The sequence below is a fragment of the Tachypleus tridentatus genome, chromosome 9 (assembly GCF_004210375.1).
Source record: "Tachypleus tridentatus isolate NWPU-2018 chromosome 9, ASM421037v1, whole genome shotgun sequence".
In the NCBI taxonomy this organism is placed as follows: Eukaryota; Metazoa; Arthropoda; class Merostomata; order Xiphosura; family Limulidae; genus Tachypleus; species Tachypleus tridentatus.
In genome coordinates, this window is record NC_134833.1 from 45338699 (window position 1) to 45365903 (window position 27205).

A 27205-nucleotide genomic window follows, 5' to 3' on the forward strand; every position below is an offset into this window, starting at 1 on the left:
ATATCTTCCTATGAGTTATTTTGGCCCTACTTGCATTTAGATATATGTAGATGTAGACTGCAATCCTGTGGTTGGAGACACAAGCTAACAACCGTACAACATTGCTTTAGTTTTTTCTAGATCGGTGACGACCGACTTTTAGATACAACAAGAGGGGATTGAATGTCTGTATATCGAACTTCATATTTTTAGTAAAACTGTTAACAATTTTTTTACTCATAAATAGTTCAGATGTATTCATTTGACTATTACTAACATTTATTTTATATATTTCACACAAAAAAATGAACATTTTTAAGATTACATTTCAGCATAAACAACGAACTTCGATTTTTTAACTTTTCTGCCCATCCTACAATATAGGTTCATATTTGCTAAGAAACTATCTGCTCTTAGGAATATGATTATAAATGTTTTGTTTTTCGTGTGATTTTTCTTCTCTTTCTTTGAATTTTATTAGCATAGCCTCTCTGTTCCTATTTTTTATGAGTTTACTGTAAGTTATAAACAAGTACAGTGCAACTCAGACTGAAAATAGCAACGGGTAAAGGATAAACACAATTAAGTATAGCAAATTGTAAACTATTTATCTGAATATAGAGCGAATGAAGTTTGGCGATAAGAAACTTACAGTTACGACAGAAAATGTTCGTACCCCTGCGTCGTGAGTAGTTTATCCTCATAACTTAAAAAGTATCAAGATTAGGATAATGAAAGTAAAGTATATTATAAATATTATAAGAACACACACCTACATAAATTTTTATGTAAATTGAACGACAAATAAACTGTTTATGAACAAATAACCAAACATAGAAGGGGCAGAAAGTGTTCGTGCGTCTATTTTAATGGTCAGTTGTGTAGCCTTTCAGGTGAATTACTTGGCGCAATCTCTCCTCATAGCCCTCCATGATCGTTTGACAGTACTCGACTGGTATTTTCTTCCATTTTTCTTTACAGAAGGCCTCCAGCTCTTGCAAGTTTTCGGATGACGCTGATAAACTCTGGTCTTCAACTCATGCCAAACGTTTTCAATTGGGTTAAGATCGGGTAACTGCGATGGCTACTCTAGAACGCTTATGTGATTCCTCTCCAACCAGGATTGCACATATTTTGATGTGTGCTTAGGATCATTGTCGTGATGAAAGATCCAATGACGCCCAAGTCGCAAGTTCCGAGCATCATTCTTGATATAAGTGCCTAATATATCAACGTACTCTTCTTTTTTCGTGATTCAGTTGACGCGGGGAAGGCTGTCTACACCAGAAGAGCTGAAGGAACTCCATAGCATGATCGAACCACCTCCGTGTTTAACTGTAGGGACGGTGTTCTTTGGAAGATTTTGTTCCCCCTTCTTACGGAAAATATAGCGAACATTATTGTGGCCGAAAAGCTCGGTTTTAGTCTCGTCTGACCAAAGGAAACTCTTACAACAGGAAAAGGATTAATCTACATACTTTCTTGCATACCTCAATCGTGTTTCTAAATGAACAGGCTTTAAATATGGAGTTTTACCAGGACGGCATGCTTTGAACCCAGAAGAACGTAACATGTTCTTAACTGTAGAAGTGCTTACTTCAACCCCAGTTTCCATTACCAGTTTCTGTATGTCATTACGTGTTAAACGAGGGTTCCTACTAACTTCTCTGAGAACCTTCCTTTTGGTTCTCTCAGGAATTTTGGTGGGGCGTCCGGAACGAGGGAGGTTAGCAGTTAACCCTGTAAGCTTAAACTTGGAAATTATGCTTTGAACAGTAGATTTCGGCACATTAAGTTATGTAGCAATACCGGGAAGAGACACCCGAGACTTGTATTTTACAATAATTCGGTTTTTTACATTACTGGACAGTTGTTTCCTGTTCCCCATGATGACCAAGCAGATAATGACGGAGACGGCGCTAAATTGCCGGAAGTGAATTACTTGCTGGCTAAATTCCAATAATTATGAACCCAGTGTCTGGTTCTGGAATGTTGTAATGTAGTTTATTCGCCAAACTAAACACACTTTTTACTAGAATATCAGTTTTTTTCACGCGTTCTGAAATGTACGAACACTTTCTGCTCCTCCTATTTTTGATTATTTGTTTATAAACAGTTTATTTGTCGTTCTATTTACATAAAACTTTATGTAGATGTGTGTTAGTTTGTATTTGTAATATACAATAATCGTGATACTTTTTAAGTTATGAGCAAAAAACTACTCGGGACGCAGGTGTACGTACACTTTCTGTCGTAACTGTATGTTTTCATGATAAAACAACAAGACTTAGCTTTTGCAGAGAAAAACAACAGAATGTATAGAGAAGTAAGTAAAACCTCAGTTTTGGTAAGTTGTTTATAGTTTCAATAAATGCTATTTTTCTTTTGTAATAAAGTCCATTTTTGAAAAATTTGGCAATTTTCTGTTGCAATTAGATGTCTGGTAAGACTTTCTAGGTATTGGTGAATAAGGACAGCAAAATATACATGTAACTCAAATTCTTATTTATTTTATATTATTGCATTCAATCAAGTAATGTAGATAACAAACCTTATAGTTTACTGAAAAGTAAAGAAATTTATCAGATATAAATCATTTTGATAAAACATATTATTAGTAAATATACTGTTACCTAGTCTCACCTATCGTCATTTTCAAATGTCATTAATAAATCTTTCTGAATTTCTGGTTTTTTTTCACAATTTATTGCCAGAAGTGGTAAGGTATTAAAATAAATCATTTCGTGCATTTTGGAAAACTTCTGTGATGTTAAATTATTGAGCGAAAATTTCATCATGGTATCTAGTAAGTAATACTAAATACCTGGTAATTTGTTTTTCTTGGTTTTATTCCTTTTTGTTTGATTTAATGAAAATCTATACAAGGGCTATCGGTGTGGTTGTCCCTAATTTTGAAATATTTGGCTAGACGAAAAGGAGATAGTTAAAAACCATCCACAACCAACTTTTAGCCACTCTTGTAAGACCGAATAGTATCTCTTGGCCATAAATGTTATAAAGTACCCACGGCACCAAAACTGTTTTGTTCAGTTTCTTGGTAGTAACTTAATACAATCCTCAGAACTAGATGTCTACTTGCTGCCATTGAACTGATTTAAATAGGTTAAACATTTTTAGGAATAAGACAAATTAACTGTAGCTTGTAGTCTTCTCAATGTATATATATGCACACGTGCTTACGTTGTTACGACAGGAATCTGTGTTTTTCCTACTACGAGTCTCGAATCTCGTTTTTAAAGTTATAGCCCACTGACTTGGTGAAAAGAATAAAACGACTTATTTTACTTGTTAGTCCATTACCATAGTATTTTTGCTATGAAATTAATCAATAAGTAATAAATACATGAACACTTGAGAAAATAATAATTTTATGATATTAAAATCATCAACGTTTGTCTGATGTAAACAATGAAAACTACTCGCACCAGGTTGACACCAGATCAATATACCTTCGTGTGTTTTGTTTGACTTTTATCATATCTAGTAACCCTAAACATTACATTAAATTACGAGTTTTGAAAACACTTTAATCTATATTCAAACAATTTGTACTTTATTACAGCAGTGGCTATACCATTTCTTATTTCTCTCATCTATGTTTTCATTAAACTGAAGTGAGATAATACAAAGGATGTTTTTTTTTAAACTCTTCAAACAAACTTTCAAATTTTAATTAAATGATGTGCATCACTTATCAGAAACGTTGACAACAGTTTTTTAACAAAGAGGAATATTTTTTAATTTAAAATATAAAACAGTTGTCTTTGAAGATACATTAATGATAATACAGCTTTAAATTTATTTATTATTAACTGGATTATTAGATAAAATGGCCGCAGTTTAGAGTTTAGCTTCTAGTGATTTAAATGCCCCTTGAAGCTAATTTCTTATAAATGAAAGTTTAGAAATATTATTACAATAACAAACATTGCAAACATATACTAACTTTAACAACTGTCTTTAGTTTGCTGTATGTTTTAAACTTATTATATAGTAAAAGCCAAATACAACTACAAAGTATAAATTACATGTAGTAAACATAGCATTAGTTTGAAAAATAGAGAATACGGCTCTTGAGTAAATAATTTTTCAATGCTGATGTAATTAATAAAAACAAACTAAACTTGTAGCTTTCTAAATTCAAATTATTTTAGAAGTAATGCACAGAGACAGTGAAACAATGTTTAGATGTTTCACTGTAATAAACAACAAGCTTTAGTTGAATTTAATTCACGGTCATTTTTCAATCATTATAAAGTGTGAAACAGATTCAAATTTAAGGAAAGTCTTAATGTTATCAGTTATTTATTATAAGTAATGTGTACAGCTTAAATTTCGCTAACTTAATTATATTAAGTTTTATTTGTTGTTCAAATATGAAACTTAATTTTTCCAGACATCATCTTGAACCTTAATAATAACAATATATATATATGTGTCAGTGTACAAAAAGAGATGCTACTTTCTACCGTATGCTTGTCAACAGAGTTTAATTACTCATTCTGACGTTTGTTTACTTCAACACTTAAACTAACAACTTTCTTCTCAAGCACAGTGATAGCCCTTTTGTATTCGTAAATGGAAATAATTAAATTATTAAAAGACAAAAAGTTGTGCTTTGAATTTCGTGCAAAGCTACAAAAGGGCTACCTGTTCCTAATTCAACAGTGTAAGACTAGAGGAAAGGTAGCTAGTCATTATCACCCACCGCCAACTCTTGGGATACTCTTTTACCAACAAATAGTGGGATTGACCGTGACCTTTTAACGCCCCCACGGCTGAAAGGGCGAGCATATTTGGTGCGACCGGGATTTGAACCTGCAATACTCGGATTACGAGTAGACGAGTAGGCGTTCGACTCCTAATCTTTGACATAAATATGTTTCTTGAGTTGTTGTTGAATTACGAATTAAATTTGTGGAAAATAAATGAATTTCGAAACATTAAGCTGAATCGAGCGTCTGTAAAGGAACATATACATACTTTAAGAATTTTAAAATATGTTAAACCGCTGAAAGTAAAATACCAACAATTAAATATGAATACTATTTTTAAAAACTAAAGATTCTTTTTCTATGATTTGTAATTCAAACAAGATCTCAGCTCAGCCATACCCAAATTTTTTTGCAACGAGTAGTTGCTTCAAAATTCCAAACAAGTTAACGTTAAGTTTGTAATATTTTCGAGGTTATCAGCTAGCAATATTTAATTTGGAGTTGTAGAGTTTTGGAATTGACGAATAAGAGATTTAATCAAGCAATTTGTCTGTCATTTTTAATTTGATCTTCTTGGTGTATAAATGTAATCTTTCTGAAACCTAATTTGATGCCCCCCAGGAGTATGTCGGCGGCTCACATTACTAGAAACCGGGTTTCAATACTCGTGATGTGCAGAGCACAGATATCCCTTTTCGTAGCTTTGTGCTTAATTATAAACACTCAATCAATCTAATTTGGTTTTGTTTAACAATAAACTAAATCTACCCCAGAATTAAAGTAAACCGAAAAATATTATTAAATTAATATAATAAGAGCTCGTGGTTAAAATTAATAAAATAGCATAATTTGATTTTTACTGCTTCAAAACTGGATTCACATGGGCAGTCACCAGACGTTTCTCTACAAGTTATCCTCAGTTTTGCTTATGTTATTAAAATTGTGTGATTCAAAGGGTTCTTCTGTCCACTTGACGAACAATCTTAGCGTTCTCTGTAGGTACCACTACCTTCTTCAAAAACATAGTTTTTCAACCAGAGGTTTGTAAGAACTCAAAACTATTATTAAACTTATGGAGTTTGTAAGGTATTTTTTTCTAGCACTTTACGTGTAATTTATTAACAACTCAAGGCTACTGTGAAACATACGAAAAGAGTTTGTAAGATCATTTTTTAATTCAAAGTTATTCAATTATTTGATTTAAACACTTTGCGTGTAATTTGTAATTATTAATACCAAAATTTTATATGAAAGTGAACACCAAAAGGAGTAAAAAGAAACAACACTAGTTTCATTAGTAATTTTCTTTCGAAGTTATCACAAACAAAACAAAATATTAATTTTCCTGTAGTTGTAATGTTATGACATTTATACGGTTTATTACGATATATTATTTTGAAAACAAAAATGATACAAGTTAAATGAGTAAAACATATTTTGTTGATGGTATGATTCGTGAGATTTGAAGGAGCGCCAACTATAGATGAATAGTAACTACAAAGGGGCAATTTGATTGAGCTTAATGTTTTTTGATTTTGTTGTTGTTTTTAAATAACATCTCCAAGACAATATGTTTTAGTGGTAACCATGTCTGTCACCAGGGCGACATTGTATTAATATTTTTGCAACTTATGTGTAAGAAAACTGATAAACAATACTTCCAAGTTTAAAGACAAGACCACGAGTCGGTGTGAAAGATGAAACGTCACACAACAGATTCTAAGCTTAGTTGTAACGTCAGAGAAATAACAACCGAAGTTAGAGTCATCCATAAACGATGAACTGATTTTCCATTGTTGGTATCTGGAAGAAAAAAAAAAAGAGTCATATTATTACTTTATGATCTCACAACTGTCGGGTAATAGTTTAGATCATTCGTCGACATTCATATATTCTTACAGACGTAACAACAACCTTTATGGGACTTATAATTTATTTCAAGCTTATTACAGATCTCGAATTTTGTTTTTGTGTTTATACAAATAATCTCTAATTTTGTGTGTGTATGTAATAACTTTATTAAACTTTAACCTTCCAGGTTTTTTCCCCTTTCATAACGTTATCACATATATATATATATACATGGTGTTCGGAAAGTCACTGTCCACTTATACATTTATTAACAGACATGTTTCAATGTAGAATACAGGAGGTAAATATGAATGAGAATTATAAGCAATGTTGAAAGTGACCCCTGTTGGCATCAGTACAGGCTTGGATCCTTCTTATTTTGTTTCTAAACACCGCTATCAGTTTCTGGCTTGAAATTGACTGAATGAATGCTGTTATCGCTGCTTTCAAAACTGCACAGTGACTTTCCGAATACCCTGTATATTCAAGCACATTTTGTATGTATTTTTCATATATTCATTAGACCTTTAATTAATAGATAGAACTTGATCAATTTTAACTTGTATCCTTTCGGTTGTGGTACAATCGACATACGACCATAAACCTTCCGTTCATAATTTAGCAGTGTAAGGTTAGAAGGAAGTCAGCTAGTCATCACCACCAACTATTACTCTTTTACCAACGAACAGTATGATTAAACGTCACATTATAACGCTCCCACGGCTGAAAGGGCGAGCACGTTTGGTGTGACAGGGATTCGTACTTTCGACCCTCAGATTACGAGTCGAGTGCCTTAACCACCTGACCATGCTAAAGCAAAGCTATCACTTGTAGATGTACAGATGCTGAGTAACAAATGTAGTTCAGGAAAAATTATTTCCCTTTAAGTGATATTTAGATTTACCCATAACGTGTGGAGGTGCTAGGAATTAGAGCTAGAAAGTAAGATTTTTCAATAACGTTAGCGCGGTTTCATCAGATTTTATTCTGTAAAAATAGACAAGGATACAGCAATTGTTATCTCTACCTGTAAATTGATACAGGAGAAAAACCTGATCAGTTGTTGTAGCCGAGAGCAAGTATTAAACATACATGACTGTAGTGTAAATAAACACTGCATTACGTTATTTTTACCAAGAGCACATGTAATCAGTCTCCTTACTTTACCGGTTTACTTAATTCGTTTACTTAGTAAAACTAAATATGATCCTTCCTGTTGTATCATAATTTTAGCCTTAGCTGTTGTTCGTCCTAATAGCTGTTGTTTTGACTTAATAATACAAAACAATACAAGTTGTCTCTTAACTTGTTCATTTATTTTCATTCTTTATGCAGAAATTCTCGAATGTAACACTCACTCCCTGGAGATGTTTCAAATACGTGAAGTCCAGATGTTTGTTGATGTCTTTGTACTACCGTTTCTTTGCTACTGGTGTTTATGACTTTCGATAGTTTAGTTGTACATTTAAGTCTCATTTTTCCTTTCTGCAAATGATGGTCTCTAACTGTAAACTTTAGACCTAAAGTTGAAGATTTTAATCCGCCTTCATGTTGCGTCATAGGATAGCGTATCAATGAAACTGGTTGTGCCTAAAAATAGTAAAGGTAATCACACTGTTGATACACTGGTATTTAAAAAGAAAGACACTAATATTCTATACTGTTACTGACGTACAATAACACAATTAACAAAAAATAAATTATTTCGTTTCGTTTTACATTTTAATGGACAAATTTAAAATTAATAGCAAATACCGAGGATAAACTTTTATTTTCGATAAAAGATCTGAAAATAGAAGCAGAACAAATATTGATCCCCTTTGTTTAGTTTTTAATGGTTATAAAAGTGGTTTGTTAGAGATTTAGAATATAAGTATTTCCTTACAAGAATTAGGGTTAATAATAAATTATATTATTCATAAACAATATTTCATAAGTAGCTAAGAGGATGAGAAATCTGTTTTACTTATTTTCAATTGTCCCCACTGTCTGTGGACTTACAACTATAGAAACCAGGTCTCGATACCCGTGGTGGACAGAGCACAGATAGCCCATTGTGTAGCTTTTTTTAAACTTTAAAAAACAATTCTAACAGGTCCCTCACGAGCTAGTGGGGGACAATTTGGTTGAAGAAAACAATATCCAATAAAGTTTTTCTTAATTTGAGCTGAATTTGTTTCGACATGTTTATTCGTTAAAAAGAAGGCTTTTCCCATCCTCCTTTAGCGTTGTGGCTGCGAAAAATAAGGTAACTGAAATCGTCAGCGCATCACGAGCTTAACTGCCAAGCGCGAGAAGCACAAATTTTACACAAAGATATTCAGGAGCAACTTAGAAACATCTTAATAGATATTAAGCAGCAAGCCGATTACAATATTTAGCTTGTAACTGCTTTCAAACTGTTCCTGTCTGCTCATCCTACTGCTAACTATCGTGATGCTTCGATCTTCCCTACCGAATCACAGGAGAAATCGTTCGTATATCAATTGAAAGCTAAACATAAAAAGGTTACAAGAGAAGCTTTAAAGGTGGGCAATTGCTTAATTAATAAGACTAAGAAAATAGCTTTATATACTTATACATATATATACATACTGAATTTACTCCTGGCAGGTTGACCCTAGTAGTAGTAGCTCATATTGAGACTTGAGGATGCTGCATTTCACATAAAAATTATCAGTTAACAAATGAAAACTTGTCTATAAGTTGTCTTGAAAATAAATATCCAAAACAATTCTCGTTGGAAGTCTACGGATTGAACTTAACTTTAATATTCAACAAACTGTTAGTGTAAAGACGCCCCTTGGCTCCCGAGAAACCTATTAATATTTAAGAAAAACTATAGCGATTAAATACAGTATAATACAGTAACTTCTATGGAGATATTAATAATATTATCTTAATGTGTGAATATGTTTAAAATATTACTAAACGAAAACATTTAAAATTGAGAATAAGCACAGTTAACTATTAAGTTTATATTTGAGCTAAAAGTCTGTTACAATTTCGAATTTCATGAGAATATGGTGTAAAAGATGTTTACGGTTGTGGAAATCAAACTACCAAAAATTACAGTTTCCTATTCTTAATTAACTAATAACATCAACAAATTACAAAATTATTGAGAATGAAGCGAGTGTGATGTATGTATCAGGTCAGGGACACTAAACCTCTTGTGTTTGTTGTTTTCATCTAGAGATACTTAACTGAATCAGATTACAAAATGAAATCACGAAATAAAGTTTCGATATCTTTCCCCAACGAACTGACTTGGAATTTCATTTTTTAACTCCAAATTCATGCAATATGTCATTTGTGAATATATGTTCCACATGTGTTATTGATAAAAATGACGTACACGTTGAACATTTCTAATAATCGATTGGTCGTTGATCATGTACATACAGTTTAATAAGGAAGAAACGTTAGTTGTGTCGGTTTAAAAGACGAAAACTTTCAAAACATTGGAAATAAATAAGTTTAACATTTGTGAGCTGTAGATGATTTTGTATCACATTCCCCTTTGCGCACTTAAGATTTTAAATTAGAAGTTTACAAAATATACTGATTAGAAAAACGGCTAAGTCAGATTTTATACAAGTTAAGTAATCACTAGACAGTTCTCGCTCAAATAGTGGTATTTGTGCTACTTCTGACTAATGCGATATTTGAAAGTCTGACATATTCAAAAGCAAAATAAAGCATAAATAAGTGGCGTCCTGTGAACAACTGGACATTCCATGAAATTGGATGTTCCATCTTATTCTCTTGTAAAATAGGAAGTCAAAACTTCATTAATAATCTTTAATTTTTTTCATTAAAACGCTAACTGTGAAATAACTGAGAACAGACTACAAGGCAAATATGAACAACGTATTATACGGACGAAATATTTTTAAAAAGCAATACCAATATAGAAATTGCAAAACAGAAATATGATTACTATTGTCTATTTCACTCGTTCAATCAGAGTTACAAAACGAAACTTAGAAACGTCTAGAAAAAAGACACTAAAACCCTCCACAGAAGTTATTTTACTACAGTAACTAACCTACCTTTTTGTCGTTTATAAACCACGAAAGCGCTGCAGGCTTTTTAGATTTTACCGAGGAGCAATTGACATTTACCATGTCACCAAGTTGGTATTTTGAAGGACCTCCGTTGATGATAGAGCCATCTGCCGCTAAATAAGACAGAAGTTTGGGAAAGAAAAAAACAACAAAACATCGACTGCTAAAGAAATCTCCATTTTAAACGAATTTTCTAGCGACTAAGTTTGGTCATGTGTATCTGTCAATCAAGTGATTTAATGTTACAGAAAAAATGAAATCAAACAATGTAAGCAATGAAAATGTGATAGGATTAAAGAATAATGGATATATAATTTACTATTCTTATACCATGACAAATAACTCAGTTTAGATTAATAACTTGCCACAGGAACCAGCCCAGCATCTTGATGTGGAAAAAAGAATCATCCCGAAAAGGTTGGGCTGCTTTGGTTAAACAATAAAAAAAGATATTTGGCATTATTTTCGATGTTCAGGTTGCTGACCATGAAAACCAACATGGAGAAGTTAACTTGTAAATGAAATGCAAAACAATGTAGTAATAAAACATGTTTAAAATGATGTAGTTGTAAGTATGATAGTGTAAATGTAACGATTGAGTTAAATCATGAATATAAGTCAGATGAGAAAAGAGTTTATTCGGAAATATCCCAATCTATTTGACATACCAGTTGAACCGGGGATTATTTATCTAATTACTGCAGCGACAGCAAAACATGAAAAACTAGTACAATAGTATCGTTATCTTCAAAACACAGATTAGAATCATGTATAAGAAATAATTAGTTTCAGTATTTTTTGAACTAACGGGACAGTAATGCCAAAATATGCAGCATCGAAGTTAAAACACATGCATGATGCATTACAAGATTATTTCATTAGCAATTTCCCAAATTAAAAATGGCATTTCTGCAGTGAAGAATGGTATAATGTCCATTTTCATTACTATTTGGATTACTTTATGTCTTAGAAGTTGAGCTGAGCTTCATTTATCTAGACCTATCGAAATAGCCCTAAATCACCACTTTCCAGAATGCCCTCCCTATTGAACATTCTAGACTCAGTGCTAAATATGTTTAACTGGCTCGTGTGACAGGTATTAAAATATCGTAACCTGTAAGTTGAAGCTATTATTTCTTAGGTTGAAATATCAGTAAAACATGACTTTACTATCATTTTCAAAATATGACTTACATTAAAATATGTTTAGTTGACATTAAAAATACTTGGGGTAAAATATGTTTAGTTAACACATTAAAAATACTTGGGGTAAATATGTCTAGTTGACATATTAAAAATCCTCGGGGTAAAATATGTTTAGTGCCTTAAGTCAAACTTCAAAGTTTTAGTTTTAGACAGGAATATTTTATATTCATACAGTTTAGTATTTTCCTTTAAGACACCTTTTATGCGCAAACTTAATAGTTTCAGGTGTTTCGAAAGTTTTCGTCACTTATTTAGATATGAATTATTCTAAATATATTAAAATGAGCGCTACTTTTTAAAAAGAGAGTTGTCATTAAGATGTAAAATAATAACTGACTATAGAGTTAACGTTTTAAGTGGTTAATTAGAATGTTATCTTACGTTTGATGTAAGTAATATATTTAGTGAAGAAGAAAGTGTAAAGTCTAATCTAGTCACTGCTGAATAATAAATCAGATAAATGATCAGGAATTTTATTAACCATCAGTGGACCTCGGACAAGAACATGTCGACAAACAAGATTGGAACACATAATGGTAACCTTCATGTTGTATGTACAATTCTTAACTCGTCTTTTAACCGTGAGCGAAAAAAAAATCAATATTTATACATATTTTTGGAAAATATGAAGGAATAAGTGTTTAAACGAATGATAAACTTTCTTTCTCGTCAAAATTCATAATTCTGATCAATAGAAAAAAAGTAGATTAGCTTTAAGCAGGTTCTCCAATTAACAATGAAGCTCTTTTTAATTAAATGAGCATGTTAATTAACAATGGTCAAAATCAGAAATACAACTGTTACACTTTTTTCGTGTATGAATTCACACATATTAGAAAGATGTAATCCTTCTATAAACGTAGAAAGTGAATGTCACGTCCATCCTTCATTTTGTGTTCATACGAGAAATTTGCTTAAATAATAATGTTCTGATATTCCAAATTAAACAATATTTAAAATTGGATTTATCCATACAGAATAAACTATATTTTAGTAAAATTATGTATGTTATCATATTAGCGACTTTTCAATTTTACTTTTAGATAACAACTCACATATTAAACTATTTTTGATCAAGTAAAACATAACCATTCAATACGATATTTCGCCTCTCCTCAGTAGCACAGTGGTGTATCAGCGGTTTTACAACGCTAGAATTCAGGTTTCGATAGCCCTGGCGTGAAAAAAACAGACTGCTCATTGTGTAGCTTTGTGCTTAATTACAAAGAAATAAATAAATAAGCCAATACGGTATTTGTACCAACATAAACGTTAGTATCTCAAACGAATACTAGATGTTGTCAAGATGGTATCCATTTTATGTATGATTTTTTTATTATTTTGTTCAATTTAGCCAATTCAAATGACTTCATATTTTACATTTATGTGTTCATGGGACATTGTTCAAATTATTATTATTATTACGGAAAAGTATAGAGATTTCAAATCCAACTTCAAAATCATTATAAGCTTGAAGCATTAAGTCACTAGTTTTTCAAAGATCCAAAAGCTAAAAGAGTGTTCTTAACAGAAGAACAGATGAAAAGAAGTACAAATAAATGGTCGGTTACACCAACTTTGGAATAAAATATGAAGAGTATATGTAAGAAAACACGGCACTCTCAAGAAAATAACAAACATTACTTCAATGAAAATTCTCTAACGTGATGTTAACAAGAAAACACGTAGAACCGACGTTGTCTCTGCAATAGTTAGATAACTTACAGGAGTATAAACCACGTGCTCGGGGAGTATTTCCAACAATGATTTCTTCACTGCTCATTGAGTAGACTTGTGAGATGATAGCTGTGCAGCGAAATTTGAGAACTCCATTCCACAAATGAGAAGGTTGTACAGCAAAATGTAGACCCATATGGGAAGCTTCTAAGCCATTTTTGTGTTTTATGTTCTCCCGTCGACAAAGGTTTTCTTTCGGAATCTTAGTAAAAAGTTTGTAAATATAAGTATCATTAGTATATTTTAAAATATTTTTAAGTTTCTTTTAAAAATCAGAGAAATATATGGATTTGTCTTGGAAATTTTGTAAAAAATAAGAGACTATATGGATCGTGATTTATTTTCAAAATTGTGAAAGAAATATTATATTAAATGTTATTGAGTTTGATAATTGTATCAACTGACTACGACTGAGAAAGTTGTAAGCAGGACTACATTAAAATATGTTTTAAAAACAAGTTATCTGGAGATAGTTTTCGTGAGATTCATCTTAATTTGTCCATTGCAACTACAAATAGCTGGTGTGTAATAAAGAGTATTTTTGAGCTGTCCAATTTTTCTCACAGGTTTACATGAAGGCGAAATATTCTATGAAATGCTATTTATATATTCAATATAATACTTTAAAAATTACTTTAAAATATTATACTGCATATATATATATCTTTAAGTAGAATTTTTTCCTTCTCACTGGGCCCAGCATGGCCAGGTGGTTAAGGTACCCGACTCGTAATCCGAGGGTCGTAGGTTCAAATTATTGTCACACTAAACATACTCGCCCTTTCAGCTATGGGAGCATTATAATGTTATAGTTTATCCCACTATTCGTTAGTAAAAGAGTAGCCGAAGAGTTGGATGTGGGTGATGATTATTAGCTGCGTTCTCTCTAAGCTTACACTGCTAAATTAGGATTCCAGAGATAGCTCTCGTGTAGCTTTGCGCGAAATTCAAACAAAGGAAAACCTTCTCACCGTTTAGCTTAATTGATGAATTCTGGTATTACGTATAGTTTATTGGGTAAGAGATTTGCAGGAATTTTTTTAGTTCTCAATTGTTATTAATTTCACACTTTTCACTTCAAACTGTAATGGACATAATCAGAGGGATGTGATTAAAAATTAGATTCCTCGGTGAGACAGCAGTGAACTTGCAGACTTTCCCATGGAGGATACAGTAAATAGTCCAATGTGGCTTTGATATAACACAAATAAACAAGTAATAAAAAACATCTACAATTAAATTGTTTTCATAACGATATTCTGAACTCGGTTAATTTTGAAGAAAAATAGAGTAAAATAGATAACTAGACAGTAGCATATCAGAGGTTATTAATGCATATCCATATAAAGTAACATCAAATCATTAACTATGAATTTTCTCCAATTGTCAAAGATACTTGAATATTTAATCATTAAAAATATCCATTAATCAGTACAATAAAGTTAAAACTTACTTCCATGTCATTCACAAACCATTGGAGAAGTGCAGGAGGCTTAGATGGTGCTGCTAAACAGTTTATTTCAACTTTATCACCAATAGAATACTGTGATTTGGTTCCTGTTATTTTCGGGGCTTCTTTAGGTAGGACTAAAATATCAAAAAGGAAATCACTTTCTTAATTACTCTAATCTATTTGGTTTGGTTTAAAGTCTTAAGAAAAGTAATATTTATTTATAGAAAAAAAACAGTTATTTAATTTCCTAACAATATTACTGTTAAACAAATTTACATTAATTTATTATGTTTGAAAATTCATATTTCAAAATAACAAATAACATTCAGTTGATTATGTAATTATATACGATATGAGTGACAATTTAACGCATTTTAGTTGTTCTCATATGATAGTTTCAATCCGTACCTTTTAAAATGTCATCAAAATAAAAATTCAGGTGATAATAACTGTAGAGGCCTGGCATGGTCCGATGGTTAAGGCTTTCGACTCGTAATCTACGGGTCACGGGTTCGAATCCCCGTCAGACCAAAACATGCTCGCCCTTTCAGCCATGGGGGCGTTATAAAATTACGGTCAATTACACTATTCGTTGATAAAAGAGTAGCTCAAGAGTTGGCGGTGGGTGGTGGGTGGTGAATTACAATTTGAAATTGTAATATGTAACACATATGACTTTGAACAGTGTTTATTTAGTATAATTTCATGAAATCTAAATAATTTGTGCTTAAAAGTTCGCAATGAATAATAACCGTTAAACCGTATGAATCTTTTGAAAATTTGAGCAAGAAACTGTTAATCTAGTTTGCTTGGCCTAATCAATACTTATGTATTTGTACGTGCTTTCACCCTGTACCTTTTGGTGCTTCATATATCAGCCATCGTTAATTAAAATGGTTTAGTTTTGTTTGCGTTACATTTCGCGCAAAGCTACACGAGGACTATCTGCGCTAGCCGTCCCTAATTTAGCAGTGTAGGACTAGAGAGAAAGCAGCTAGTCATCATCATCACCCACCGCCAACTCTTGAGTTACTCTTTTACCAACGAACAGTGGGATTGAAGGGCGAGCATGTTTGGTGTGACGGGGATTAGAACACGCGACCCTTAAATTACGAATCGATTGTCTTATCCTCCTGGCCATGCCGGGCCGTAATTAGAATGAAAAACAAAAACGTTCCCCTTTTACTCTCATATGAAGGTTTAGTAACAATTCCAGACGGATATTTGCGTAGACTTTTGCGTAGACGTACGCAAATTCTTTTGTCAAAATTGAGAGTTTTTGGTTGAATAACTTTGCATTTAAAACTTATATTTAGACCAAATTTGATGTTTAACTGGAGATTGTGAAAACCAATCAGTGTAACAAACCTGAAGAAAAGTCCATGAAAGAACGTTTTTATATCAAATACATTTTTCATACTTTTGGCGTGAAGAAAAAAAAAAGAATAAATTCAATCACAACAGGAGATTTTATATTTCATGTATTACTTAATGGATTGCTTTGAAAACTGGTATGTGATGTAGTATAGATCTATTATATTATATCCACTGAAAATATGTGACAGTTTGGATTACCACAGCTTCAGGTACAGAAAATTGAAAATTACTAAACTATTATTCCTGTTAATAACATATAGTTTGTTCTGCATATTGTTTTGGCCACATGACACACTGCCACGTGTCTTGATCCAAACAGTTAAACATTCATTAGCGAAACAATTGGTGCGACTGTTAAAATCAACACTATCGTATTACTGATGAAATACGTTTTTCATAAAAATAATCAGTAGCGTATTTAGTACTCAACCAACACATAACTTCTGCGAAAAGAAAATTACACTACATTGTAGAAAATGTATACACTTCTTTCATATAATCCACAAATATCAATTCATATTCTGAAATAAAGATTGAAAATACCACTTAACCGGCTCTGACATGTTCTATATCTATTTTACACTAGCACGAAATATAGCTCCTTGTTGAGATTCCGCTCTATCAAAACGGTTGTGTTCCTTTCGGAAGTTGTTTAGAGATTAAACGTCCGTATTTCGTGAATGTCAAGTTGTCATGTCAAAATGTCCGAAAAGAAATTAATAGATTTGTTTTAGAGATAGCTATACTGAGATCATCGGGAGATGACACAGTATCTAAAACACAAGACACATCAATATGATCTGAAAAAAAAAAAGATGCCTCTAAAATAACCTACATCGACACAAGGCACAGAAGAGTTGGATATATCATTCTCAATACAAGACACAGAAGAGTTGAATATACCATTCTCGATTTGAACTTAGCAGAAGTAGTATGTTATTTTAAACACATCTAACGGTGATCATGTGAATTATGAATTTTTGTATGGGTGCAAAATCTCGAAGAAGAGTTCAGTTAGTCTAAGTATCAATACATGAACACGTTTTCTATCTCTCCCCACTTCTTGTATCAGTCTTGTCATTAACCCCACACTTCATCTCTCTCCCCACTTCTTGTATCAGTCTTGTCATTAACCCCACACTTCATCTCTCTCCCCACTTCTTGTATCAGTCTTGTCATTAACCCCACACTTCATCTCTCTCCCCACTTCTTGTATCAGTCTTGTCATTAACCCCACACTTCATCTCTCTCCCCACTTCTTGTATCAGTCTTGTCATTAACCCCACACTTCATCTCTCTCCCCACTTCTTGTATCAGTCTTGTCATTAACCCCACACTTCATCTCTCTCCCACTTCTTGTATCAGTCTTGTCATTAACCCCACACTTCATCTCTCTCCCCACTTCTTGTGTCAGTCTTGTCATTAACCCCATCAGTCTTGTCACACTTCATCTCTCTCCCCACTTCTTGTATCAGTCTTGTCATTAACCCCACACTTCATCTCTCTCCCCACTTCTTGTATCAGTCTTGTCATTAACCCCACACTTCATCCATCGTTCCTAACTGTTAAAATTGAGTATGTTCTCCTCTATATATTTAAAGTGCAACGCGCTAACGATATTTTTTGGAAATTATCAAATCATATTTATTTGCGTTATTTAAAAGTCTCGATAGAAGAAGCAATTAAAGTAACGCAGTAGCATGTATTACTATATAAATATATTTCACGTGTTAAGCGAAAGTGTTAAATTATTAGTTATAATTTAATTGATGTGCCAAACAACATGGCATGAGTTTCACAGATCAAGATGACAAAAATGATCTTGTTGGGTAAGTGGTTTAGACGTTCATCTTTTTCACCCATCGTTGCACATTTGATATGAAGCGCACACCCAACACGACTGGATGTTAAGTTTACTGAGGAAATTACCGCATCAGTGGTCTTTATCTGGAACTTCCTCCACCAATAAACTAGTCTAGACTGTTTATTATAAAATGATATTCTGTTGATACTTTCTATCGAGAAAAAGTAAATGTTTTATTTTTATATCATGCTTACAAGTAAGGTGTTAAGAAAGCTGTAAATGTAATGTTCAATAATCTTTTTTTCGGGTGAGTTGGAAGTAATAACGTCGATTTAATTGATGGTTGTTTACGAAGACAAATGGATGCGGTACTTTAAATCTAAACACTCAGTTTACAGTACACCATGTTATCTGTTCATTGCTCCTGTAAGGGCCCGGCATGGCCAAGCGTGTTAAGGCGTGCGACTCGTTATCTGAGGGTCCAGGTTCGCATCCCCGTCGCGCCAAACATGCTCGCCCTTTCAGCCGTGGGGGCGTTATAATGTGACAGTCAATCCCACTATTCGTTGGTAAAAGAGTAGCCCAACAGTTGGCGGTGGGTGGTGATGACTAGCTGCCTTCCCTCTAGTCTTACACTGCTAAATTAGGGACGGCTAGCGCAGATAGTCCTCGAGTAGCTTTGCGCGAAATTCAAAAACACATTCTCCTGTAAGTGCTTATAAATATATATTGCATATAAATACAGAACTTAAGAACCATTCGGTTGGGATTAAAACTGGTGCTGGGTGTTAATATAAAGTTATACGAATAAGTAAAGAAGTAAATATGAAGAAGACCGAGAGTGTTTCACATATAACTCTTAGTGTATATGTATAAAAGACTTTGAACGTTTTTAATGTTATAATATATATATATGTACATAAAGGGTGGGCCTAATTTTAAATGTTGTAGTGCTATATGTGTGTTTGTAAGATTGTGCAAAGACTGTGAAGTTTAATATACGTAAAGACAGTAAAACCATTAGTGTCCAACAGAAGAGTCAGTGATGAAACAGTCTGAAGAAGATTTGATGACAGGTTGTGGATTATAAAAAAACACGGCCCGCAATGAAATACACTCAACATTGCTGAATGTGTTCAGGCAAAGAAGGGAAATATTTTATGAATTTAGATCAGCAAGGAAAATTGGCTGAAGATGAAAGTGAAAAATCAGCTGGCTTATTTGTCACTCAGTCCCCAAGAGATTAACGGATTACAGCACTTTAAGTCATCAGGACATTATAAGTAGGACAGTGACAACCATCCTCCCTTCATGGTTATGAAACGTTGCAATCCGATATAAATAAAACAGCTGAAAAGTTAAAAAAAAGTATCTCTTCAGAAGGATTTGAGAAAATAGGGAGGTAAAAAGACAGGAGTTCAACGAAAAAAAAGGCGGAACGACAAGATGAAGTTTTACGGGAATATGCGAATGAACTACTTTTGTCACATCAAGCACTCTATAAATTTGAAAATAGATCGTTCGATGGCAAATGACTCATGAGAAACTTGAGACACCTGTTGCTGTAATATTCCTCAACTTGTTTCCTAATGTGTTTCATATCTGGATGATATTACCATCTATGTCAGTGTTAATAACGAGCTAACAGAAAAGTCTTTTCAAAGTATTTAATATCAGCAATGGAACAAGAAATATCCAGTTCTTTGGCTCTGACTCAACAGATAGCCCGATGTGGCTCTGCTATAAGAAAATACACACAAACACACACACACTCTTTAGCTCCATGAATTTGATTATGAGAAGGAAATTCGTGGACGGTAAAAAGTAACGTATTCGTCTACAGTAAATCGGCGTATTATTTTACAGCAAAGGATGAAGTATTCTTCTACAGTGGTGTATTATTTTACAGTAAATATATTACGATAAAATGAATGATCTCCTTATCATAATCTTTAATATATAATTCGAAGCTAAAGTTACTTTAAATGCTACTATCGGCACGAAAGTAGTTTAAAAATGAATTAAGATACGAAATTGTAGGCACATGATGTTAATTTATTTCTGGGGTAGGCTTACTGTACCACGTGGGTGTGGCCTTTTTGCGCTTAGCACCTCAGTTGCAGCTCATGTGAGCAACTTGTGCCGACGTACTTTAAAGACTCTGAATAAACTAATAACATTATTAATAAATAACCTGTGAGGCGAGATTATTGAAGTATAAACACATTATATATGGTATATTAATAAATTTTCCATCAGACATGATTCACTGCTCAAAATGTTTATTGAAATAAGTAAAACATTTAATTTTCGATCAATTATACCTTCTGTTCATGCTAAAGAACAATCCGTTCATATTATTACTGTGAAATTAGAATGAGAATTTTGTATATACAGATGAAGGACCAAATAATTTCCAAAATTATATCAAATTCAATATTTATATTTCATTCGTGTAATATTTTAATTTTTTACTCCATATAAGAACCATCCAATAACTCGGTGTTAAATCTGAAGGTCTGGTTTGGTTTGATCTGAATTTTGCGCAAAGCTACACCAGGGCTATCTGCGCTATCCATCCCTAATTTAGCAGTGTAAGACTAGAGGGAAGGCAGCAAGTCATCATCACCAAACGCCAACTCTTGGACTGCTCTTTTACCAACCAATAGTGAATTGGCCGTCACATTATAACGCTCCCACGGCTGAAAGATCGAGCATGTTTGGTGTTACAGGGATTTGAACCCGCGACCCTTGGATTACCAGTCGTGTGCCTTAAACACCTTTCCATGCCGGGCCTAAATCTGAAGGTTCATATCGTTAAAAACCGATTTTTATATTTGTGGTGGGCATAATAAAAACATTGAGTATCTTTTTGTTAAAATGCAAATAAATAATCTATAAAAACATTGAATGTTTGAATTTGCAATAACAAATATCTTAGTTTTCATTATCAAAACGCTCTAACAGCTAAATTTAAAGAATATTTATTTCGAGTTCAGTGATATGTCAAATGACTCACACCGCAAGAAACCGAGTTTCAATACACGTGGTGGGAAGAGCACAAAAAGCCCATTATGTAGCTTTGCGCTTAATTCCAAATACACAAAAACCTAAGTCTGTCTAGAATCACTCGTTTATAGCATTAATAAAATTTTGGTGTAATTTATTGTATTTGTTAAAGTAAAACTTTAGAACTGAAGGTGGATCATAGGAAAAAGTTATTTGAGTTTATAATATAGAACTATCAAGTTCCATTTTTAATCTCTTGTTTGCTTTTGTACCTCAAACTATCACGTCTAACTTGGTTTGTACACAGCGCAAGTACAAATGAACCGTAAGATAATAATGATTTATTACCTAGCTATTATGTTTGTGACATATTGGCTCCTTCTAAACAGCAGAAACATGAATATTGTCTTGGTGTAACAAAAAGGTATAGCACTTTATCACTCAGTGACAGTTTTCCTATTAGATAGAACATACGACGAAATTATCGTAAAGCGTGAAGAATGAACACGTAAGCTTACAGTAATGGATATAATATGGGAACAGGAAGATGAAACGGTATTTTCTGTTTGTAACATTCCAGAATGTACGCCGACGAAAAAGCTAATAACTAGAGTATTGTTTACTACTGTCTCTACAGAATTCCATGTATAACCCTTTGATTCGCGTTACTGTTTCTCATTTAAACTGAGACAACATTTTAAAGATTAGAAAAGAGGAATATGAACTATTATTGCTCATATATTTAGAGCTTTCATTGAAAACTTTATTTTACTTGATACTATAGCCCTAATTAAAATATGAAACTTTTCTTGTAACGCACGAATGTAAGAACTAACGAAATAACTTACAGAGTATGGAGTAAAATGAAGTATTTCTGTAAAACGTATTGTGCACGTAGGTTTGGAATGAACTATTAAACCTTCAGTAAAAAAAAAACCTTACCATAAACATGCAGTTCTCTCTCGGCACGTTCAGTTTCAAAAGTAGGTGCTTCTGTTGAAACCTCACATTGATAGGTTCCCCCCGTGTTCAGATCGGAACGGGACAGAAGAACGTTTCCGAGATCACAATGAGAAAGCTAATAACGTAAACAAATATGTTAGAACATCTATTATAAGAGCGGGAAGTTCCAGTTGTAATAAAAAAACCTTAGAATAGTTGTCTAATAATTCCAGATCCCGACAGATTCTAATATGAAAAATTATTTTGCTATATACTTTTATGAAGACAAACTGCTGATATAATCTTAATAACACTTGACTGAAAATAAAATTCTGACAAAAAATATGTTATTTAATAACATGAGCTTTTATTCATTTACGTATCCGGATATCGAAGATTTTAGAAAAAAAACTAACATGAAATATTCAGTTTGGTATGAATTTCGCAAAATGCTACACAAAAGGCTATCTGCGCTAGCCGTTGTTAATTTAGAAATGGAAGATTAGAGAATCTGGTTTATTTTGAATTTCACGCAAAGCTACACCAGGGCTATCTGTGCTGGCCGTCCCTAATTTAGCAGTGTAAGACTAGAGGGAAGCCAGCTAGTTATCATTTCTCACAGAAATAACAACGTGCTGTTTAATTAGCATTACGAACAATTCTAGTTGGTGAATAGACGAGTAATTGTGGGTAGACTCGCCTATTATCGTCACAGCCCGTTGGCTAACTGATCTATCAGGTACCAATTTACTGAATCAGAAAACCGAGGGTTTATGGTCATATTTAAAGTCGTGTAGAGGCTTTACACGAAGTTTATCTATAATTTACACATGATACACTAACAAGTTTCCCAGACCTTATGCATATTTTCACGTAGAATTTACAAGGATTGTACTAAACTGATTTCCACATAGTGTTGCTGTAACTTTCACTTATACAAGAGAACTCTTCAAGTTTTTTCTTTCCGTTGTTGATAACGGGATTATATACATATGTATATAGACATTTTTTTTAGTTTTATTTTCCCATAATTCTTCAAGTCCTCTTGTACCTGTAAAGCTTATTTTCACTTCCATTTTTACTGACGTTGTTTGGTATTCGCCAATAATTTAGTTTATTTCAAATAAATTACGTGTTTTCAGTTAGTAAAATTGAGTTAAGAGCTAACTTACTGTGTTACATTTTAACTTAGGGACATTCTCTGTTTGTAATTATTTTATTTTCTTATGCTAACAGCCCACCACTAATACAGCGGTGTGTCTACGGATTTACAACGCTAAAATCAGGCGTTCGATTCTACTCGGTGGGCTCAGCAGATAGCCCGATGTGGCTTTGCTAATGCACACTATAATGCTAGCCTAAGTTTCAGCGGGAGCACATGCACTCGCGAGAGACTGTTATTTAATACATTGTTCAACGCTCTTGCTAGTCACACATTTTTTTAGTACACACATGATCATTTATTCTCTATGGTATTCTGTTGTTTGGTTTTCTGTGAACTGTCAAAATCTAAACTAAAGATTGGTTCCTTGTGTCCTGTCTCATTTCTTGTGACCCAGTTGCCACACTCGTCGTGAAACACACACACGTAGAAAATCCGTGAACATCCTGTTGTTACAGGCTCAGAGATCTCAACATTGTTGAAAGTCCTCCATATAGAACAAAAACATACATAGAAACAGTTCCGTGATGCTCGGAGAATATACAATTTTAACCAAACCAACTTTAACCATATATCTAACGAACAATTAAATAATAATTTTTAAAGACATTTAAGAAACCAAACTTTTCAACAAATAGCTAAATTTCGTTTTTAACTTCTGTTAGTATTAAATATTTAGTACATTATTGAGAATAAAGAAAATGTCAAATAAAACATCTTTGTAAGTTGTAATTTAAATCATTTTCCAAGAGCTGAAATTCTCTCATTTTTATTTTTTCTTTATATACTATTTTTTCACATCGACCGTTTCTAAATTATTGAATACTTTCATCTAGAAAATAAATAAACGGTTATTTTGATAAAGATCCCTTTATAAGAAAGTTTGCTCCTTTTAAAGTAGTATTGTACTAACAATCCTGTTCTTTGCAAACTAATATGAGTAAGCTTTGTTTGAGAATTGTGTGAAACAACGATGGGTGTATATTCTTTTACGAAAAGAAATCTTTCTGTTCCTTTTTGATTTTGTAAAAATAAATTTATTATTTTTATTATATGTTTCTATATTATTGTTTCAGAGTTACTAAAACGTATATTGACTTAGTAAGATTGATGATAGTTAATCATTCGTAGAGGACAAAGACATTAATTTATTTTCTGTCATTGAATGATTTTCAATTAGGAAATATGCGTTTAAACGCCCCCAAGTGGCACAGCGATATGTCTGCAGACTCACACCGCCAATAGAAATCACGTTTGAATACCCATGGTGGGCAGAGCACAGATAGCTTATTGTGTAACTTTGTGCTTAATTTCAAAAACAAAACAACTGAGAATAAATTTTATATTGTCATTTATCCTGTCCACTTGTGCCTCAACGGTAACTTTGAGGGATCATAATTTGAGGTTTAGCACTTGTAGTTGACAGAGACATAGATAGCATATTGTTTAATTGTGTGTTTCAGAAGAAAAACAAGCAATTCATTCATCTCTGTACATATCCTCTCCCAGAGGTAAGTCTTAAGCCTAATAACGTTAAAACCGCAGTTTTGACGCGGCAGGATGGGCCACTGTATTGCTTTATGCTTAACTAAATGTAAACAAAAAATCCTTGTACATAACGTGTTCTGTTGCAAAATTATTATTTTTCTTCATTCATAATTTTTGTGATTTCTTTGTGATTCTAACTTCTTTTCACTGTCAAATATCTCAGATTTTTATTACATTCCATGTTGTAGATGTGGGAGCAGCAGTAGTTTCTGTCCGATATGTATATTACTGTCTCTATTAAAAATCTTTACGTATTTCAATACAGGGACTACAGATTTTCTTTAGTGCAGTCGCTACATATTTATTAAAACTGTATAAAAGCATTAATATATTACGACTGTTGTATGTTAAACCGAACGTGTATAGTTGTTTGGACGTATTCAATTAAGTGTTTCAGAAAGAATATGATGAACTATGGAACAGTTTAGAAATTATTATTTAAAAAAGAAATTAATGGCTGTCCTCAAATTATATTTTGATAAGATCTGTTTCATGTATCCTACTTAGAACAGCACTGAAGAATGCCTAGGAACATACGAACCGCCTCAGTCGGTAAATGGAGATCAAAGTGAGGAATATAGGTATAAACCTGGGGTGCTTTGCAAACATTATAATTCCGAGTTGCATTACTAAGGGTGGAATAATTCCAGTCTTTACTATTAGGTAACGATCGTATAATTTTGCTCATTCTGTTCGGCAAAATTATACGATGTTTTATTATGAAGTTAGTGAGAAAACATCAAAGTGTCTGAAGATAATTAACAGGTTATGTCATGTAATAGAATAAAAATACTGTGTAATTCTTTTTAATTCTTAACATTATATTAATTCATGCATTGTGATTACTGCTATAATTTCATTTCAATATCCATCAAATAAATTAATAAACAAACTATTCTGAATACCTAAAATTATTATTTTATATACTAAAAATTGACTGTTTGTACAGCGTAGTTTATAGTTATCCATATAGCAATTTTGATTTAATCTTACAATATACATAGAAGACTATTCTTGGTATTGATATAAATTATTCAAGGTATAGGTATACATATATATATATATACTGTATGTCTCGTATCAACTAATTATAATGCAATACAGTTTGACTTATATAACTGTACATACATTGGTTTATCCAGTAACTGCAAAACTTTCAGACACAATATTAACTCTACATTGCCATTATGATCAACTTTCTTCAGTAATTTTACTCAATATCCATTTATTCAACAACAAACACTAATCTGAGTATATAATATTATCCTTTTATGTATTACAGCTTTACTAATTATTTAACATTCTTCATCATTACGCATATATCATTTTAATTTATAATCTACATAATACTAAAAATGACATTTTCCACACAAATTTATACACAAAACATGCGAACTCGAAACATATGTAATATGAAAATATTAAATAACGTTGTACGTCTAAAAGAAAACGAAAATCAACATTGTGTATTCATTTATAAAAATAAGTTGGTTATGTCTGTATATAGTTTGACTTACAACATACATAATCCTCAAAAGGACAATTTCGTGTCTTTTCGTACATCAAATATTCAAACTGCAAATATAGTTTCGTCTGATGGTATGTTCAAACAAATGATACACATTATACCTGCACATAGTTTCTATTCATTTCTTATGTATACTTTTACTCACAGGTTACTAAATCATGTTTCATAATTTTTATCCAATCAAATATAATGATAGTGGCATTGCGCTTTGTAAATGCATTTTTTTCAGTATAACAAATTCATTTACCAATAGAAAACTTTTTAAAAACGTTTTTTTATCATAAAAAAATAAATGGAATAAACAACAGCACTTATAATTTTACGTTTCGTCACATCATCTCATAGAACATCACAACTTCCACGATTTTCTGTAAAACGTTCAGTTTGAAGAACAAAACTCTAGATCGTTTGGATAATTGGTAATTACAACATTTCATGCTAAAACATAAAGAACTCACGTCACACGTTAAAATAAGCTGCTCGAAAGTTACATACAAGTAGGAGCACTACTTACTCGTTTCACATATGCACTGATACTGTAAGGATCAGTCACACATCACAAGTCATAGTTTGAAGTTTGTTGAATATTCTAGGATCATTGCACTTTTCGTATTACTAGTTATAGATGTTTGGTGTGAATACATAATAAATGTTTTTATGCAAGTTACAAGGTTTTATAGTTTATTTAGAGCGTTATAAACATTTGTGCATTTTCGTATGTACGAAATGTTTGCACAACTGTTTCCTATAATAAAAATTACACTGTTTTACGTAGAACAACAAGTTACCTTTTCGTATTGTTT

At 32.5% G+C, this 27205-nt stretch overlaps 1 protein-coding gene across 3 annotated transcripts in view; it reads right to left on the reverse strand.

The window, feature by feature from the left end:
• Positions 1 to 2469: 2469 nt before the first annotated feature.
• Positions 2470 to 27205, reverse strand: part of LOC143225178 (cell adhesion molecule DSCAML1-like) — a 58693-nt gene continuing 33957 nt past the window's right edge. Inside the window, exons 3-8 of one of the 3 annotated variants that reach the window (XM_076454139.1) lie at positions 22165 to 22300; positions 15033 to 15166; positions 13568 to 13781; positions 10622 to 10749; positions 7925 to 8156; positions 2470 to 6518 (exon numbers count right to left, since the gene is read on the reverse strand). In XM_076454139.1, the coding sequence (XP_076310254.1) occupies positions 6421 to 6518; positions 7925 to 8156; positions 10622 to 10749; positions 13568 to 13781; positions 15033 to 15166; positions 22165 to 22300 (942 nt within the window). In that variant the 3' untranslated portion in view covers positions 2470 to 6420. Of the gene's footprint in view, positions 6519 to 7872; positions 8157 to 9161; positions 9222 to 10621; positions 10750 to 13567; positions 13782 to 15032; positions 15167 to 22164; positions 22301 to 27205 lie in introns of those variants that run through there. The other 2 variants (XM_076454140.1, XM_076454141.1) reach the window with 2 other exon arrangements.